This window comes from Procambarus clarkii, chromosome 4 (genome assembly GCF_040958095.1).
Source record: "Procambarus clarkii isolate CNS0578487 chromosome 4, FALCON_Pclarkii_2.0, whole genome shotgun sequence".
Taxonomy (NCBI): Eukaryota; Metazoa; Arthropoda; class Malacostraca; order Decapoda; family Cambaridae; genus Procambarus; species Procambarus clarkii.
In genome coordinates, this window is record NC_091153.1 from 6,194,771 (window position 1) to 6,215,152 (window position 20,382).

The window sequence follows — 20,382 nt, forward strand, 5'->3', positions numbered from 1 at the left end:
TCACGCATTCAGAAACTTGTATTTCCTTCATTCATTCACATATTCTTGTACACTCTTAAGTTCACTCATACACTTTAACATACAGGAAAACAGATTCACGGAAAATAAAAATGTGTGAAACACAAAGTTTCACAGTGTGTTTGTGGAAATAGTTTTCATAGAACCAGATACAATAAGAATTTCAAAGAATAAGTGTACACAGAGGCATCTTGAGATGAATTGGAAAAGATGCTCGACGAACTAGGTAGAAACAAGGCAAGAGGCCCAGATGAGGTTTCATCTGGGTTGTGAGAGAATGTGCATCAGAGTAGTCATATTTGAGTCTTGGCAGGATATATGGACAAAGGCAAACAGAGTTCCAATTAACAAAAGTTATAGCAAGGAAGACCCCCTCCCCTTAATTATAGATCTGTATCATTGACAAGCATGTTAGTCAAAACTAGAAAAATTAATTAAAACCAAAAAAATAATCAAAATCAAATGGGCAGAACACCTAGAGAGAAATGGAACAGTGTGTGGTTTTTCAAATGGGAAGATTCTGTGTAACAAATCTTGATTTTTATGACAGAGCCACAGAAATTTTACAGATAGTTGGGTCGACTGCATTTTTGTATTATGGTACAAACTGTCACCGAGGACCACATAATGAACAATGTGCAAGGAGCATATGCTATGCTTTCCAATTTCAGAAAATCTTTGAAATAAGTGGATGGCAAAATATTCAAAATTTTTTGAGGACAAAATTAGAATATGCAGCAGTTGTATGGTGCCTATATCTCAAGAAGCACATCAATAAACCTGGTTGAGGTGTGAAGGAATGTTCAAGGAACTTTAAAAGTTTCTAGGAGAGGCTAAAGTTTGTATCTTCTAGCTTTGGTATATTTAACAAAAGGTGATATGATCCTTTACAAAATAGTAACAAGAATTTACAAAATTAACATTTTTTTTTTATATTTCAACTTTTTAGAACAAGCGGACATAGGTTCAAACAAAGGAAACAAAGCTGCTGAAATAACATTAGCAAGTTCACCTTGGCAAACAGTGGTAGATGGTTGGAACAAGTTAAGTGAGAAAGTTGTGGAGGCCAAAGCCATCGGTAGTTTCAAAGCGTTATATGACAGAGCACTGGGAATACAGAACACCACAAGCATAGCTCTCGTCCTGTAACTATACTTAATTACACTAAATTATAGACCCATATCTCTGACAATAGTAGTTAAAACATTGGAAAAATAATTATAAAGCAAATGGGTAGAATACATAGAGAGAAATGATACAGTAAGACAGTATAACTTTGAAACAGGCAAGATCATGTGCAACAAATCTTAATTTCTTTGATAGTGCATCAAAGATTTTACAGGAAAAAGATGGTTGGGTTGACTGCATTTATCTGGACCTAAAAAAAAAAAGGCTTTGACAGTCCCACACAAGCATGTTCTGAAAACTCCAACATGCTGGAGGGGTGACAGGCAGACTGCTGACATGGATGAAAAATTTTGCCAGAAAATTGAGGGCAATAATCTGAAGCAATGTGTTAAGTGTTACTAGCAGAGTACCACAGGAATTGGTTCTTGTGCTAGTAAGGTTCATCATAAACATAAATGATCTACCAGAAGGAATACAGTATTGTATCGAACATATTTGTTGATGCTAAGACACCAGGGAAGATAAGAAACGTCGATGGTTGTCATGATCTTCAAGAAGACCTGGACAAAATTAAGTACATGGAACTCCTGGCAAATGAAATTTACTGTGAATAAAGGCAGTGTTATGGAATGAGGAGTGAGAGATAATGAGCCACACACAACCTACAAATTATGTGGCAAAAAGCTTCGAATGAATTCTGATAAAGATCTAGGGGGTGGTTCTAGACAGGAGAGAGAGAGAGAGAAAAAAAAAAAAAAAATGTTGAAATAATGTTCATGACTTTTGCGAGACCAAAACTTTACACATACCTACACATAATCATATAACCTTATATGAAAAGACTGTTTTAAAAACTTGCACAGATTTTGGGGTGGTTTTGGATAGTAAACTATCACCAATGAATCACATCAGAGGTGTTGTGAGAGGTGCATATGTATTTAACTGCCTGTATATGGATGAAATCCAATACTCGCAAAACTGTTAATAACATTTTGAGTGGAATGTTAATATGCTGCAGTTGTGTGGTGTCAGGTGTCTCGAGAGGAGGCCTGGTCGAGGACTGGGCTGCGGGGACTGTTGAACCCCGAAATTGCAAGGTAACTGAGAAGCACATCGATAAACTAGGACGGATGCAAGGACACGCTAATAAATAGTTTCCAGAACTAATAAAAATAAATAGCTGTGAGAAGAGGACAGAGGTATTTTAATATGCGAAAGGTGGAAGATGGATAGATAAAAGGTAATATGATCATATACAAAATAGGTATGGAAGTTAACAAGGAAGATTTGTTAAAACTTGTAACTTAAAGAACAAGAGGACACAGATTCATGCCCAGAAAACAACGTTGCTGGAAAAAATTTGTGACAGTTCTCTTTACGAACAGAACTGTAGACGGTTGGATCAATTTAGGTGGGAAGTTGGTTGATCCCAAAACTATCGGTAGTTTCAAAGCATCACATAACATAGGTTATAGGGAAGATGGGACACCCTTAGCATAGCTTTTATCCTGCAACTTCACTTGTGTAATTACTCTTATTCTCAGTGCACACATTTATACGTTCATTTTTGCAGCAGTTTGATTGTTTTTGTTTTTTGTCATCTTAGTATTGTTAAAGGAAAGTGTTGGACAAGTGATGTCCAAGGGAAGCTTGTACTACAGTGAGAACTGGAGGGAGGAGAGGTGGGGGGGGGGAACAAGTGAATATTGGATTGACAGTCAATTTAGGTGATACTCGCCTAAATTATTATTTACTTGGCTACTATTGTGTAAAAAAAAAAAAATGATTATCATGGCCTGATTAGGAACATGATGATGATGATAAATACCTGTTTCTCAGATTGGAAACTAATTGAAGTTCAGACTAGCATGGGCAACAGACCTGTGCTGCCAGTCCCAATATACTGGAGGAGGAGAACTCGGCAAAATAAATTTCAATAATGCACAGCTTAAATGGGAATTAATAAAACAAGACCTCAGAAATAAGCTAGAAAGGTACAGCTAGAAAATAGCAAACCTAAAAGCACAGTCTTGAAAAAATAGGCCAGTTGCTCTAGAAATATGCTAAAGTCACAAATTTTTAAGAAAATAGGAAAATAAAGATGCAAATTAAAATGGGAGTGGCATTTCCTCTATAGGTATCAAGAAATCAAATTGCAGAACAACTTGAATGCCACACTATCCCAAGAATGACTAGCAAGGTCCATGTAGAGAAATACTGTACTCGATTGAACTCGAGCTGCAAGAATCGTATAAAATCTAGGAGACGCAGAGAGAGTGAAAGGCCATCAGTGAAATAAGAGGAATTCAAAATAGCTTTTTCCTCGTACACAAAATTGAGATCTAAAACTGCATCTAGTATTGGGCCCCATGAGCAAGGGAGAGGGAACTTTCACAGATGACGACAAAGAAATAAGTGAAATACTGAGGATACAGTACAAATCTGATTTCAGTTTACCTCTAAACACACTGAAGATTGATAACCCAAATGATTTCATGAATGTGATACCAACATTCAATCATTTATAATACTTCACCCTATTCCCACTGGACTTTGAAGAAGCCATAGACAGTATGTCTTTGCACTCTGCACCAGGACTTGTTTCCTTGGAATTCAATAATCAAAAATTGTAAAAAAACCACATCACTGGCTCTAAAACCTCTTTTGGAGACGGGGTCTAGATATTGGTATTATTCCCGACATATTTAAAGCATTGGAGATAGCAACATTCTGTAAAGGAAGGAATAATGCAGAGGCAAAATATTATAGACTGATAATATTAACATCAAACATACTTCTTAAGCCCTCTTGCAAGAGCTTTTATTAAGATAACAAAACTCGTAGAATCTGAGTCTACATTAACCCTGGACAACGTGATTTCAGAATAGGAGGGTGCTGCCTCGCTCAATTGCTGAACCACTAAGACATGACCTTATCTGCCATGGTAAGACAAGCAAAATGCTGATGTAATGTACTCAGATTTTGCAAGAGCTTTTGACAGAAGTGACCATGGTGTTATAGCACACAAAATGTGCTCAAAAGGAATTATTGGAAAAATAGGAAGATGGATATTCAATTTCCTAATGAACAGAACTCAGGTGTGTCATAGACAATAAAGTTAAATCCAGATCATCCACTGTGAAAAGCTCGGTACCCCAGGGTGTACTGTGCTTGTTCCATTACTTTCTCATTCTCATTTCTGGCATTGGCAAAAACACAGAGTATAGTACCATATCATTCTTTGTAGATGGCACTATGATTTTTATGAAAGTAGACAATATGGAGGACACGGCAAGCCTCCAATCTCATGCAAGTCTGGTCTCTCAATGGGGGGCCACAGAAAATATGATTAATGAGGATAAGCTCTAGCACCTGTGCTATGGCAAAAATGAAAGTATAAAAATGGAAATCACACAATGCAGTCAAATCACACTATAGAATGGAAGAGCAATGAAAGGATCTGGGAGTAATCATGTCAGAAAACCTTACTTTCAAAGAACTCGATAAAGTAGTTGTCACAATTGTAAGGAAATAGTGAAAGGTTGGATAACAAGAACCTTTCAAACAAAAGACCCAATGATACGCTTCAAGATACAAGTGCTCTCTTGAGTGGTATATTGTTGCACTATAACAGCCTCTTTGAAAGCTAGAAAAATTGCTTTCCTGGAGAGCATGCAAAGATTCTTGACTGCTAGAAACCATTCAGTAAAACAATTAAATTACTGGGAATGATTAAAATCTTAAATTTGTTTGAGTGCAGGAGGGAGAGAAAGATAATAAGAATGTAGCAACTCATGTATATAAAAAAAAAAAAATATTAAAGGGACTAGTTCCAAATTTGCACATGGAAATAACATTGCCTGAGACCAGGAGGTATGGCAGGATATGCAAATTAGCTGTTGAAAAACAAAGGTGCCATAGGCATTTTGACAGAATTCTATCAACACCAAAGGCCCAAGACTAACACACTTCCTCTTCACATAAAGGGCATAATTGGCCAACAGTTCAAAAGAACTTGATAAACACCTCCAAAAGATACCTGCTCAACCAGGCTGTGATTCATGTCAGGCTGCAAGCAGCTGTGTCCAACAATCTGGTTGACCAGATCACCAACCAGGAGGCCTGGTCAGAGTCCTGGCCGTGGAGATGTTGATCCTTGGAATCATCACAAGATAACCACAAGGTCAGATAGATAGCTGTATCATATGATAATAGAATAGTGTATCTTTTTTATAGTATTATAGGGCCATCAAGGCCTACCATAATATTCATACATTTTCCATAAGATTAATGACAAGCACCTGAAAAACTTATTTTATATAAATTAAAATCTTTCCAGATATTGAGAATATGAATGATAGCCTACTTATTTCATCATTCCTGGAAAGGTTTAATAACAAGGTCAAGAATACTGGAATAATCCCCGTTGCTCCATCTCAAATACTGGAAACAGAGGTTTGTTGACACAACTTACTTAGATACTGTTCAGTGATAGTAGATGTTTTAATTTCATGCAAAGATTTTATAATTAAAGTACTATACCAGTTGAAGCCTTATATAAAACTTCTCTTAGCTCATAGGTAACAAACTACCATTCAAAATGAATTAATTTTTAGTGGAAATAATCATGCTTTTAATGTCAATGCTATAGGTGATGCAGCAACTGATAAATATCTTTTTTGCAGAGTTTGCTTTATATTTTGCATGTAGTGTATACACACACACACACACACACACATTCAAGATAGGTTTAAATGGACATACTTGCAGATGAAAAGTATACCAAGTCAAATTAAGGAAGTGTGCTGTTGGTGAAAGTTCTCACCAGAGGACAATAAAGAATATAAAATATTGATAGATAATTAATCAACCCATAAAGGAATACCTTGTAGTTTTCATCAAATAAATATTTTTATTACTAAAGTTTGGTGTTTGTGTTGTCGTAAGACCGGTGAGGGAACCTATCTTATGAAAACTGTAGTTTTCTTAGAGAAGATTTCATAAAGCTGCACATTGCATTATGCACTGTAGTCATTCAAATATGTCACAGACTTAAAGATCAGGTTTTATTAATATAAGTTGCATTTGAAGGCTGCAGAGAGTACCTTAAAAGGCCACAACTTCCCCCCCCCCTCCCCTCCCCTCCTGTCTAAGAAAACACTTTCATATATTAGCTTGAAACTTAAAAGCTATATGTATGATTATGCAAAGAAAGTTCCAATTATTATTTGGCTATGTAGCCTCTTGTGGCAGAGAAGAAATATTAAACACATGTAGACCAAACCACACACTAGAAAGTGAAGGGACGGTGACGTTTCGGTCCGTCCCGGACCATTCTTGTCGTTATCCCTTCACTTTATAGTGTGTGGTTTGGTCAACATTTTTCAGCCACATTGTGACTCCTCGCCTGCATAAACACGTGTATAACAATAACCAAGTTATATTGACCTCATTGTTACTGGTAGGAGCTAGTAGTAGAATGAATAATTTTGTCCTAAATCTGATCCTACATAAAGTAATAAAATTGAGAGAGAATTGACGTGCTGTGGTAGATATTATTTTTGCATTCCATTATCATACCACATGCTACTGAAGATGTCATGTTCTTTATGCTTAGAAGAGTTTATTAAATATTTCCAAAATCCAATGCATTTCCTTTACAGAGTGATCCTGTGAAAGTGAAGACTGCAGTAGAGGATGATGAATCATTCTCAAGTGTATTTTTTTCCGATGCTTTTGACATTGTGACAGAATTGGAGACGAGAGCTGCCAGTATGCCATCACCAGACCGCAGGGCAACACTGCATCCATTAGGTACAGTATATTCCCTTTCTTTCTCTCTTCTCCCTTTTTCTGTTCATTGTCTTCTACGCTCCCTTGCTATCCTCTTCTTATTCCTATTACTATCTCCTTCGGTGGTTATAATAGGAGCTGCCTCGTATGGGCCAATAGACCTGCTGCAGTTCTCATTACTACTATCCCCTACACCTGACTTTCCTCCTCAGCTCTCTCTTGCCTATTTAATGCCTGTCCCTACCTGTCCTCATCACAATCGACTTGAGAATGGTCCAGGACGGACCGAAACGTCGTCGTCCCTTCAATTTCTAGTGTGTGGTCTGGTCAACATACTTCAGCCACGTTATTGTGACTCATCGCCTGCATACAGTATATTACTATCCTATATTTTTAAATATCAATAAAATAACTTGTGGGTAAAGTTGAGGGGCTGTTTCTTAAAATAATATGTATGCATTAGATTTAGTTCTTTGGTTTTTGTGTGGTATTACTTGCATGTAGTTACATGTAGAGAGCATAAGAAATATTGCTGGAACAACCATGGACATCTTCAAGAGAAAACTAGATAATTTTCTCCAAGGAGTGCTGGACCAACTGGGCTGTGCTGGATATGTGGGCCTGCGGGCCGCTTCAAGCAACAGCCTAGTTAGACCAAGCTCTCGCAAGTCAAGCTTGGCCATGGGCCGGGCTTGGGGAGTAAAAGAAGCAGAACCCATCAACCAGGTATCAAGCAGGAACTGAACTTGTTCTGTCCCTCCTTGCTCCCTCTCCTCCTTTCACTTCCTTACCTAAGCTAACAGTGCTAGTGGCCAAGTGAGGTCCAGGTCTTCATGCTTTGTCTGTTAGCCTTTATTGTAGCCTCTTTATTTTATCTTAATTGACATTTAAATTCTTTGTCAAATCTTGCCTTAAAGTTGTGGCTGGAGGTAATTTCCACAACTTTTTAGTGTATTACACTTGTTGACTGCTTGTATAGGTAACGATTATTTCCTCAAATTTCTTTAACTCATTTCTGTTTGCATATTTAATCGCTCTTTTTTTTTTTCCCTGCTTTTTTCAATTTAGACATTTTTGTGTAGTGATAATGCCTTGTTTTTTCAACTTTTCCCCAAGAGTTGATACTGGGTTACCTTGACCTGTCTTCATGCTTAGTCGTCTTGATTCCGGCACTAGTTTTGTTGCACACATCTGTAGTTTAAGTCTAGTTTTGAGATTCATGAGAAGTGAGTTTGATGCTGGTTCTGCGAAATCTATTATTGACCACACACAGGCTGTATAGATTGTCTTGAATGAAGTCTTGAGGGTTTTTAAATCCTTGCTTTTACTTATGCCACTTTCCCTTATCTACTAATATTACTCTTTGCATCTGGTATTAGGGCTGGAATTTTATTCACTACAATGCTTTTATCTTTCCAATTCCTGTAGTTGCCATTTATGTACAGTGTAGATTCCACCTTCATTGTATTAAACGTGTAAGAGTTGAACTCTGACAGCTATTTGCCATTCCCACTAATGGGGTTTGTCAAGATATTCTTGTAATTATCTGCAATACTCAGATTTTTTCATTCTCATTAGCTTTGCTTCATCTGCAAAAATTATAAACCCCTTTTGCATACAAGGGTCCTTGCCAGTGGTGGACCCAACCACTTCGGACTGGACGGTAGAGCGGAAGGTCTTGCTTCATGCAGGTCGGCGTTTAATCCCCGACCGTCCAAGTGGTTGGGCACCATTCCTCCCGTCCGTCCCATCCCTAATCTTATCCTGACTCCTTCCCAGTGCTATATAGTCGAAATGGCTTGACACTTTCTCTTGATAGTTCCCTTCCCTTCCCTTGCCTGTGGTGGGATTCAGTTGCTTCACACTGGTTTGCCCGAATAGGTTTTTAAAATTTCCCAAATAGTTTGAAACGTCTCTTAACCCTTAAAGGGCAGTTATCAAAATTATATACTGTATAATATTTACTTACTTATTTACTAACTGATTTTTTAATTATTGATACATTTAATGTATTTAAGCAGATTTGGACCTTGTCACAAAAGCAGAGGAGGTGGTGATCAAAATATTTTGTTTTCCAGATATGGATGCTATAAATGACAGTCTTCTTAATTCTTTTTCCTTGGCGAATTCTCCAGCCCAGAAAGAACTTCACGGTGCGTTTATCTCGTCACTTCCTTCTATAATGGTTCGTAAGGTTTCATTACATGGTGTTTTTTACTGGTTGTGTTTTTGTTGTCTAAAGTGTTAAGAGCACCAAAGTATGCTTATTCTTGAACATGTTTTCACATTACTATTAGTAGTTTAAAATAACTTTTTTTTTAACTTTAAATATTACTGCAAAAGTCATTTCTTTGCTATCACTGGAAAGACCAGTAAAAAGTTCTGTATTGTTTCAAAAAAGTATTGAAATATATTTCATAATGATAATTTTATTATAATAACCAATAATATATATCTTGCATACAACTTTTTATTCAGAATATTTTTTGGGGAAATGGCAAAACCTCCTGATTTGTGTGCTATGAGAATTTCATCATAATAATAATAATAATAATAATAATTGAGGAGTGCAAGAAAATCTCAAAATTGTATTTTAAGATTTGAATTTTCCTGCCAAAAATGCAACATCAGAAGTCCTCAACAATATACTTTTTAATTATACAACTTACAACCTATTTTGTATGTCTTTTCCAATTACTTTTATAGACTTAATCTGATTGATTTATGGTTTCATGGCTTAAAAAAAAAAAGACTTCGATACAAGTTGCCATTATTGTCAGACTTTTTTTTAAGAGTGGTTACAGCAACTTAAAAAATAAAAACAAAATTAATAATTTAAGCATGCTAATGACAATAAAACAAATATTGAAACATTTAAAAGAAAATGTGGTGCCCTTAACCTTGTGACATTGCAGATCTCATTGCAAGTCAAACATCTTTATTTTATTATTGAAACAATTCAGTAGTGGACTAACTCACTATCTCGATACAGAACCTTGACCCCCCGCCCCCTCAATACAGAGCCTTGACCCGCCCTCTCCTCGATATAGAGCTTGGACACCTCCCTCCTCAATACAGAGCCTTGACCCCCCCTCTCCTCGATATAGAGCCTTACAATAATTTTTTTTTTTTAACTAGGATTCATTAGGAATGGTGATGATACTCCTAATGATGGGTGAGTGTTTTATGTTTAGGGAGATGGGTCGAGGCTGTGTGTTTTGGTTCTGGTATCAGTTAATAATAATTTCTTCTTCCAGGAAAAGTTTGGAAAGAAAACCGAAATAACTAGTGATGAAACTGTCAAACCCAATAACTGCAGCTTTGATGGTCTAGTGAAGGTTCTGAAGGACACTCTGAGAAAAGAGTGTATTCTCTCGGTGAAACCTAAAATTAAAGTTAAAAATAATTTAGAAGATACATTTAGTATTAATGAAAAAAACAAGGGCATGAATTTAACGTTTGATCACCAAAATATTCGGCCTATACTAAACTCAACTTTTGAAAAGCAATTAGAAGATCCAGCCTCAGTTCCATCTGACAGAAAGGATGCCAATGCAACATTTGTTCAAAATAGTCAGGGCATCAATAGAACTTTTGAGTGTGAAAGTTCAGAAGATACAAATCCTAGCAAATTTCTTAATGTAACATTTGAAAAGAAAGATCAGGCTGCAGCATGTGAGAATGATAATCTTGAGAGTGATGGCAAAGAAAAAGACAAATTGAACGTAACTTTTGAGCGAGGTGAATATAAAATTGCTTCTATGAATGAAACTGTCAACTTAATGGATGCTGAAACAGATGTTCTTCAGATAATCTTGGATGCAACACCACATAAGGTGTCCAAGAGGGCTCCTGATGCTGCCTCCACTCCCAAGTCTTCAAATACACCATCATACCCAGCTGCTAAGAGGATGGTAAGACCTTGATAACGTGTACTCCTCTTTTTATTATAGAAATATCTGAGCTGCACCACTTGGTTGCTGCTTTCTCTGGGTATACTTGTCCCAGCTTGAACAGTTTGACATAACTGGGATCTTTTCATGCAAGGGGAGTTACCCAACTTGTTCCAACCTCACAATTTTCCTGACTGTTTCTGTGCTTTAGGGCGGTGAGGCCCAAAACTATTTAGTTAAGTGACTCTCCTGAGATCCTGAAGTTGACATATGTAGCAGTTTTGTTCCAGAAATAGTAATGGCTTGTAGAGTGAGATTTGTGCAATGAAAAAGGATTATGCATTACCAATACATATTTCTAAAACAAGAATATTCATAAATATTCATGATTCAGGGTAATTTACAAAATTGTACACAATGAGTTTGCTTAAGTACCAGAGAAATGTGCTTAACCCTTCAACTGCAGGAAGCACTTGTGAATGCTTGAGGGGGTTTTTGTGATGTGTGTATGGATCAAGCCAGTGAACATTTTGACATATGGAAACTGTACATAGCAATGGTTTGTTTGTAATGACAATAGGATCAACCTGAATGAACCTATTGAAATAGTGGATACTGTAACAACTTAAGAGTGATGAGTAATAGTCTTTCAAGATGGAATTCTGCTCTGTAATATCCCAAATGGTCAGTATTAGGGTCTCAAACCAAAAGTGCATGTAATAGCTAGATTTTTATCTTCATTTTCATATATCTATATATTCTTTGTAAAATAAAATGGTGGTGGGAGGGTGGGTGGAGTCATCTATGAAGGGCATCACACCCAAAATTTGTCCAAAAGAAATATACTGTATACTGTTTGTCTGGGGTGGCCCTCTCATTGGCTTACTACAGCTTATGCACCGGCACCCCAGTGCCCGTTCTCATTAGTCTTCTCTGATTTTCTCATTGGCCTTCTGGGAAGAGGGATCAGAATGTCCTCTCCTTTCATTTATTCATTTCTCAATGTCCTGCCCTCTCATTTTATTAGTTTAGAATTTTTATTTTTTTTTGTTGGGGGGGGAGGGGGGAATGTGCATTGCAAAAATTCATTTTTAGCCACATTGTAGCACTTAAAAATGTGAATATCTCTACCTGTTTGTATGCTTTCTTTCTGAAGATAACCAAAGATCCTACCCAGACTTTCCTACGTAGAATCTCTCTTGGAATGAGAAGGGATATTACAAGCAAGAAATGTGAGGACGACTCCCAGCATTCATCCCAAACTATAAATACACTGCCTGTTATTCCAGGTAATACAGCTTTACTCGATGTTATAATGTAAGATTTTTATTTTGTTTAAATTTATCAATATGTATAATTACTTTAGTTTTTTTTTTCCTACCACAGATGTGGCCACACATTTACAATGCTAACCAGCATATATACATTTTCTGTCCTCCATGGACAGGATTAAAGATCTGTTAACATATAGTTCAGGGCTTTATTGAACAATCATCAACCACAGAAGGTGATTGTAGTGCTTATAATTACCCAAGTGTAGTTATAGCTATGCTCATGGTGTTCCGTCTTCAAGTATTTACTCTTTTATCATATGGTGCTTTGAAACTACCGATGGTTTTGGCTTCCACCACCACCTCATTTAATTTGTTCCTACCATCTACCACTATTTACAGAAGTGATCTTTCTAATTGTTTTCAAGTGCTTTGTTTTATTAGTTTGAATCTGACCTATTGTTATTGAAGTTGCAATTTTCAAGAATTCTTCCTTGTCAATTTTGTTGATTTATTTTTATTGATCATATCACCATTTCTTTCTCCATCTTCAGTATATTTAACACCTCTAGCCTCTCCTTGAAGCTCTTATTTCTCGGTTCTGGAAACCATTTAGTTGCATGCCTGCACTTTTTCCAGATTACTGATATGCTTCTTGAGGAATGGGCACTATGCAACCGTGGCATATTCCAATTTTGGTCTAAAAAGCTGTGAACAACTTCTTTAATATTTCTGCCTCCGTGTACTGTATTTAAAAGTGATTCTGAAACTGGAAAGTGTAGCATATGTTCAAGTGACCGTTTTCTATCCAGAAACACTCCCAGATCTCTCTCAGAATTCTTTGATGCATTTTCATATAATATTTAGGTTACGTGTGGCCTATTTTCTATTTCGCATTCCATAACTTGGCATTTATTCACATTAACTTCTATTTGCCAGATGTTACTCCAGACACTTATTTTGTCAGTCTTCTTGAAAGGCATGACTATCATCTAAGTTTCTTATCCTTAGTGGCTTGGCATTGTCAGCTAACATATTCATGTAGCTCTGTATTCCTTCTGGTAGATTTTTTTATATAGGCAGTGAACATTACTGGTGGTAGAACTGAACCCTGTGGTACTCCATTAGTAACATTTCTTCAGTCTGATACATTGCCTCTGATTACTGCCCCTCATTTTTCATCCATCCCAGAAGTTTCCCTGCCACCCCCCCTCCAGTATGTTCCAGTTTCCAGAACAACTTCTTATTTGGCACTCGATCAAAAGCTTTTTTAGGTCGAGATAGATGCAGTTAACCCAACCATCTCTCCTGTAAAAGCTCTGTGGATCTATAATAGAAACAAAGTTGATTTGGTACACATGGTTTTCTTGTTTTGAAAACCATACATTTTATAATTTTTTCCAGATGGTTTGCCCATCTGGAGAAAAAACTACCTCCACATACTGTACTATGTATCACCACCACATATTTCATATCACTGCCATATCTAGACCTCATTTTCTGTGAGTACAATAAGGAAATTTATATTTTTGTTTTTGAAGGATTGAAAATGGGCTCGATGGACCAACAAGCAGTGGCTAACCAACTACGCCGTCTCCACAGTGGAATGTCCTCTTTACGATCAGGACCAGTGAGGGCTCTACCAGGTCTTTCTTTAACAATGGCTCACAAATTAAAAGATTCTGGTAATACACATGGTAAATTTGTTACTAATTTTTTAAAAATAATCTGTTTTTATAAGATTTTTAATATATTGTTGTATTTTAATTCTTCTTAACATGGTGTTTTTAATCGAAAGCTTCTGCATTTTATGGTAGAAATTTCACATCACATCTGTCACTTCTTATTAATTCTTCTTGATGGTAATGTTTAAAAATACATATAAACTGAATAGATTTGACTAAGAATTTATTCTTAAGTAATGAATTAATTTGTAAAAACACAGGAAACAAGTGTTTCCTGCGAAAGACATTACTAAACATGATCACATGCTTGAGAGTAAGACATTGCTGATATTTTGTAGAGGGTTTGGAAGATGGTGGCGGTGGAAGTGAGAACCACGTGGTGGGAGTTAATGATGGTGGCAGCTTTATCCGCAGAGAAGGACCTGCGCCAGCCTCGTTTGGATCTGTCAGTAGTATAGGTTTGTGTCTGTCACTTTAGTTATCCTCACTTATTTGGGCTCTGTGTTTTAACTTGTACAGTATGATTATATCAGTTATACCTTTTAGCATAAATTAATGAGAACACAGCTTAAAATTGAATATTTTCATGCCTAAATAAAGTTATTTTAACATATTGCAGAAAGTGAGCGTCCAGGCACTCCAGACCTAGGCATAATCACCGGTATTGGCATGTCAACACCAGAAGTCTTCCGGTGAGTAGGCTCTCTGGGTTGTCGTTTTGTATGTTGGCTTAATAGAATACTCTTATAACCTTTGCACAACTTGGAACTAAATTTCTATAAATGTAGGATTATAATATTAGATTTAATTTTTATTGCAGACTCTTATCTCGTACACACACAACAGTACATTGGTCCTGACTTAGTGCTAATAAGGCAATTATACTGTACATACAGGAGTGGGATACATGGTATTAATACTGGAATACTATATATATATACATATCTATTAGATTAGTAATCATATGGTTGTATGTAGAGGAATGTTGTGTAGCATCATTTCCCATTTTCATAGGTTAGAGGCGCATGAGCCCAGAGAAACAAGGCAAATACCATAATGAAAGGGTTGTAGATATTAAAAAAGACAAATGTGACTCATCTGTTCATTATATCATTTACACTATGTAGCATCACAGATAAAAATGTTTTCAGCTAGTCATTTAAACTAGCATATCACAACCTTTTACTTAACATATCCAACACATTGTTCATACTTGATCCTTGCTTTCTCATTAATAGTATCAGTCATTCAGCTATGAATATCCCTGCATTTCCATCAGACTAGTTGTTGCACGCTATAGTCATACTACACTATAAAGTAATTCGCTTCACTCATTCCTACGTTCTCTATTACCATTTGTTTGACAAGTGGGTGACTGGTTTGTTGGTGTCTCGCCTGCATCTTTCCTTGCAGCAACAGTATGAGATTTGCTGGTGCTCGTTTTGCCACTGTCTGTCTCTTCGTTGTCTTTTTTCACTTAAGGTCAAGGCTATCCTGTCTTTTTTAGTGGTCTTGGTTGTTCTAGATCAGCATCTTATGTTTAATATTATCACCTCTTATTGCTCGGTGTTGGCAGAACCACTGTTGCTTGTGTTTGTTGTTGACTCTTCCTTGGCACGATTGTGCGAGTTGTCTTTTGCATTTTTCACCTCTGGCCAGCTTATGCCCCTTATGAGCTGTGATGGTCTTCCTCTCCTCTCCTCTCTCTTCCTCGTTTTACAGTTACCCTTCGGCTCATAATGTATTTCTCAAAGCAGGGTTTTTGTTGGCTCTCCTCTGGCTGTAGGATTGGGGAGCTTGTCTCTTTTTCCAGTGGCGGGGGTTTTGTTCTTTTGGCCCTAGTGGGCAATTTGCGCATTTGCAGCATTCTCCTTTTCTTTGAAAGAAAGAGTTGGCTAGCTTTCAGAGGGTTCTGTTTGTGATTTGAAGTTTGGTGGGTCCGGTGAGGGGTACATCACTTGTGTCCAATGGTGGCTCTTTACCGAGACCTGTGGGTCATCGGTTCTGCTTTCGTGGACACCTTGTTGGTTAATTCTGTTTCCTTAGTCCCCTGTTCCAAGGCTCATATTTCCCAGGTCATTTGCAGTGTCATCAAATCTAGCCAGTCTATCCTTGGACCCATGATGCTCACAAGTATGCTGCATTGGCTACAGTCTTCTCCAATATGTCCTGTGTTGATATTCAGGCTCGTAAGTTTGGCACTCTAACAGGGTTCTGGTGGCCCAGTGTATTTGCTTAATACTGGGCCTGGTTTCTCTTCATCCTAGTGCATGCTGCTTCTCCTTCCTGGTAATTCCAGCTTTCGTTCTCTACTATTTTTTTTTTTTGCCATCGTGGCCTCTTATTTGCCTCTTATTTTTTCATGGGAAAAAATAAGAGTTGCCAAATGAAGAATATAAGGTTAAACATGTCTGACTAAAAACAAAATATTAAAATTGCCTATCTGGGTGAAATACTTTAGAGGATGTAAGGTACAGTACTGTATATACTGTACCTCAGAATTTGATAATTTTGAAGGATAGCTACTGTACTACCAAATTAAAACCCTATATTTGAAACTTCTTTAGTGTGAATAGGCATAAAATCACCACAAACAATGTAACCCAGTGTACATAAAAAATGTTTGCAAGTGTATGGAAGAGTATCGTGAGAAGCCAGGTGTATAGTACAACATCATTATAATACAACTTCAGGAAGTTCGAGCTACTGTGCTCCTAGGGTCCAGAGTATTCTTTATCTGGAATGGTAATGTCTTGGTTCTGGGACTTGCATTGCAATTTTGTGATGTCCATTGCTAGCTTGCAAATGAAGAGAAGCCAGATAATCTCATGTTTTCATAATGTAATTCAAAAATTATATAAGCACGAATCCCAAGTATACCCCATTTATAACAACATTTTCAGACGTGAGGGACCCAGCAGTGGTCCTCGCATCACCAGTACACCAGCAATGGGAGGTGCAGTATTTCAGTGTGTTTTAGGGATAGAAGGACCAGCACCCACACCCATATCTGCCCCTTCCTCCCGGTTGCGTTCCAACACTGTTGTTAGCACAGCTTCATTACCTGAAGGCCACAATGGTGGTAAGTATAAATCTGTATTGTTTATTATAATTATATTAGAAAGCAGGTTCTTCTTTACTTTCTTGAAGTGCCCCCAAATGTGCAAAAACCATTTCTGTCCTGCCTTTAATTGTCAATTTAGTCGAAAACAAACCAGACTGTACCACCATTGTTTCTCTTTGCCGTTGCTTGATTTTGGGGGCACTTCCTTTCTGGTGGCTTGGTTTGATCTAGTATTTCCAGACTCCCTTTGCTTCTGTTTAGTAGACTAAATTCTGCCTCTGGTTTGCAGTAGGCACTTGTGACTCGCTAAAGTTTGGTTTGGCAGCCAACTTTTGTCTAATACTTTATTTACAGATACAATAGATGGACAGACACTGGACCTTCATTAGTTATTGACTTTTGCTTGTAGGTGAAATTTTTGCATCCTTTAGAATATTAGAGAGCCTTCCTTGTGACATTGAGACACTAACAAAGGAAAGCACGAGTGTACAGTTTGTTGAGCATAGAGGTGGTGGCACACAACACAATTTTGCAAGTACATTTACATATTAGTATGCTTAATATTATATACTGAGCTCAGTATACTCGGCTGATTATATACTCAGTATTATATAGAGTATTCTTAAATATTAGTTGTTTTTATTTTGTCTGCATGATTCAGCATTTTAAAGTCGGTTCCTGTTTTCCATCTCTAAAAGGTACCCCGTCGTGGCAAGGATTATCCCAAGATTCTAGTAAAGATAGTAAAACTACTGCAAAATTGCCTGGCGAGAGCACTTCCAGTAGTTCCAAGCAGTGTCCCTCAAGTGACACACATTCACAAGAGAATCTTGGCTCTGATAAATCTAAAGAACAAGAAGGGGTGCATTTTGACAATTCTGTTCAAAATATACCAAATGAAGAAGCCAAAAATATGCTGCCAGAAACGAGTGACAATGACAAAGCTGAATCACATATTCAGTCTACAAACGTTAGTGGAAATCTAAAATTGACTGCAGCAGAGTTGACTGTTGGTGGGAAAACTGATGATACTCAAATGGATATTAAACCAGATAAAGTACTAAGCATCACTAATGTTGATCACCATCAGGTGAATGATGCTGCTGCTGGCGAGATGCCACTAGTGAAGATAGGCAATAACGAGGTTGTGCTCGTTGAGAGCAGCTTGGGTAGGAATTCAGTAGTGGATATTGATGCTACAGAGTCTCAGACGCTCAAAGATACTGATGCAGAATATCAGCAAGATGATAATACAAGAAACTCGTGCAGGTCTAAAAATAAAACTCCAGTGGGTATAAAGCTTAGAAGTAATGCAACAAACCCTCATAAATCAGCTGCAAAAAGGGGGATTATTTCAGAAATTTCAAAACAAACAAAGGACTGTAATAATAGCAAAGAAAAACCAAATTTAGCTCATAGCAGGTCTTCCTTGCGAGTAATACAGGATAAAACCAAATTTGCAATAAACAAGACTCGGTCTCCTCAAGTTATAGCACACAATGTGTCAGCTGTAAGTGCTAAAGGTGCTCTAGATAAAAAGAGGGAGAATTCTTTAAAATCTGAAAAAACAAAAAGTGTTGGCATGTTACTGAAGAGAAATGCTGCTGAAAGCAGACCAATACGTGCAAATAAAACCTTGAACAAGGATGATAAAGAAAACAAGAGAGAAAGTATTGATAGCTCAAGGCAAAGTACTTCTCAACTTAAGGCCGGAGCCCATGCTTCTCGGGGACGTAAAGTTCCATCACTCCGGCCCTTTCTTGGACATTCAAATATTGCTGGTAAAAGATCATTGTCCAGTCAGCCATCAGTTCTAAAGAATATTCCTATTAAACCTAATCCCAAACCCTTAAAAGCAGAATCTCTGCAGTTTCCTAGACCAGTTGAGGCCAAGAAATTCAAATCCCCATCACCTGATTCTAAACCTTCACCCCCACTCTCGGCTGTAAAGGAGACCACGGTTGCTAAAGGTCTTCGGACACCCTCAACAGTGACAGCCAAGGGAATTCCTAAATCGAAGATTGTGACAGGGATAAAAATACCAGTGGATGTGAATCACGGTTCACTTACGAACTCGTGTTCTGCATTAAAACCTAAAAACCAGGGTTACTCTGCAGGTGATTTCCATGCCAAAAGTAAGCTACCAAGAAATGCAAATACCAATTCAACAGCTCCTCGTAAACTTTCCATGCTTAAAGTTCAAAAGAATTGTGTTCTATGATTCATCCAAGGTAATTATATACTTTTGGTGTATTATATTTTAAGTCATGTCAATTTAAATTTTATTGAAATACGATTTTAAATAGTAAAGTACGATAATGTACACGGTATACCGTTCCTTGAGTATATATAATAATAATAATACGATGTACATACATATTTTGTCTTGCAGCATTTAAAATCTAACTGATTGGTTACTGTTACTTGCTTTTCGTCAGATCTTGCAATGTGTTGATATTATTGCTCCATATATGGTTATACAGTACTCATATGAGGTTCCTTATATTATGCTATACAGTACTTGTATGAGGATACTTCATATTTTACCATATGCTTCTTCACATTAACATTTCATCATTATTACTCCATTTAATTTCTTAGCTAACATCACTGCCTGTGTAAAAAGTGATTAATTCATTGTATCGATATAGCGTAGTAAGGTTGTATATCGTGTCAAGTACAATATTAATGTAAATAACTTAAGGAATGTTGTTCAGACTGATGCCAAATTGAAATTGTTTTATTTGAGGTGCTTATGTAAGAAAGTAGTGTGCGCATTAACTGTTTGATAAAGCTGAAATGTTTGATGGATATAGCTGGAAAGATGGTCTAAATGCTTAATTAACAATATTTTACACCAGATTTTATGTATTGAAATTTGTTAATAATGTAAATAAAAAAATACATTTAAAGCTTTGCTTTAGTGTCAGTATTCTTTTGATAATTACATTTGTGTCATTATTTTGTGGAAAATGGTATAAATGTGAAAAAAAAGATAAGGTAGTCTCATGATATGAGGATAAATGCACATCATTTAATTTGTTCTAAATCAGCATTTGTCATTGCATTATGCACTGAAGAGCTTTCAGAAGTACAAATGGGTATTTGATACTGTACTAGCTTGAGAATAGCCATTTCTAAGGAGGTGTGAAACAAAAACAAATTAAGTTTCCTGATTCTTGGATTATCCAAAATGATGATTGGGTTCTCCACTCGTATTTCACAGGAAGTCTAGGCACGAGTCGTTGGCAGTTGACATGTTATCTGTACCAGATAAACAATGTGTTATTTCTTATACTGTATACAGTATATATATTGGTGCATTCATTAAAATACCACTACAGATCTTTTCAGAATGTCTGTATAATATACAGTACCATAAATACGAAATAAAAAAATGGCACATTTATGTTGCACTATTTTCTTCAGTTACTGTGCCCACCTGATAATAAAGGCGCACATTGTACAAGGTAAGGTTATTATCAGGAGAAAGCATCAAGCCATTGAGAGAGAGACTTTGAAAGGATAAG

General features: G+C 36.9%; 1 protein-coding gene across 2 annotated transcripts in view; it reads left to right on the top strand.

Annotated features, from left to right (window-relative positions):
* Positions 1 to 19,768, top strand: part of LOC123752167 (serine-rich adhesin for platelets) — a 32,441-nt gene extending 12,673 nt beyond the window's left edge. Inside the window, exons 8-17 of one of the 2 annotated variants that reach the window (XM_045734231.2) lie at positions 5,486 to 5,601; positions 6,810 to 6,960; positions 9,018 to 9,124; positions 10,197 to 10,853; positions 11,989 to 12,121; positions 13,645 to 13,800; positions 14,127 to 14,246; positions 14,408 to 14,480; positions 16,692 to 16,870; positions 17,551 to 19,768. In XM_045734231.2, coding sequence (XP_045590187.2) covers positions 5,486 to 5,601; positions 6,810 to 6,960; positions 9,018 to 9,124; positions 10,197 to 10,853; positions 11,989 to 12,121; positions 13,645 to 13,800; positions 14,127 to 14,246; positions 14,408 to 14,480; positions 16,692 to 16,870; positions 17,551 to 19,073 — 3,215 coding nt within the window. In that variant the 3' untranslated portion in view covers positions 19,074 to 19,768. The remainder of the gene's footprint in view (positions 1 to 5,485; positions 5,602 to 6,809; positions 6,961 to 9,017; positions 9,125 to 10,196; positions 10,854 to 11,988; positions 12,122 to 13,644; positions 13,801 to 14,126; positions 14,247 to 14,407; positions 14,481 to 16,691; positions 16,871 to 17,550) is intronic. The other variant, XM_045734238.2, reaches the window with a different exon arrangement.
* The last annotated feature ends 614 nt before the right edge of the window (positions 19,769 to 20,382 follow it).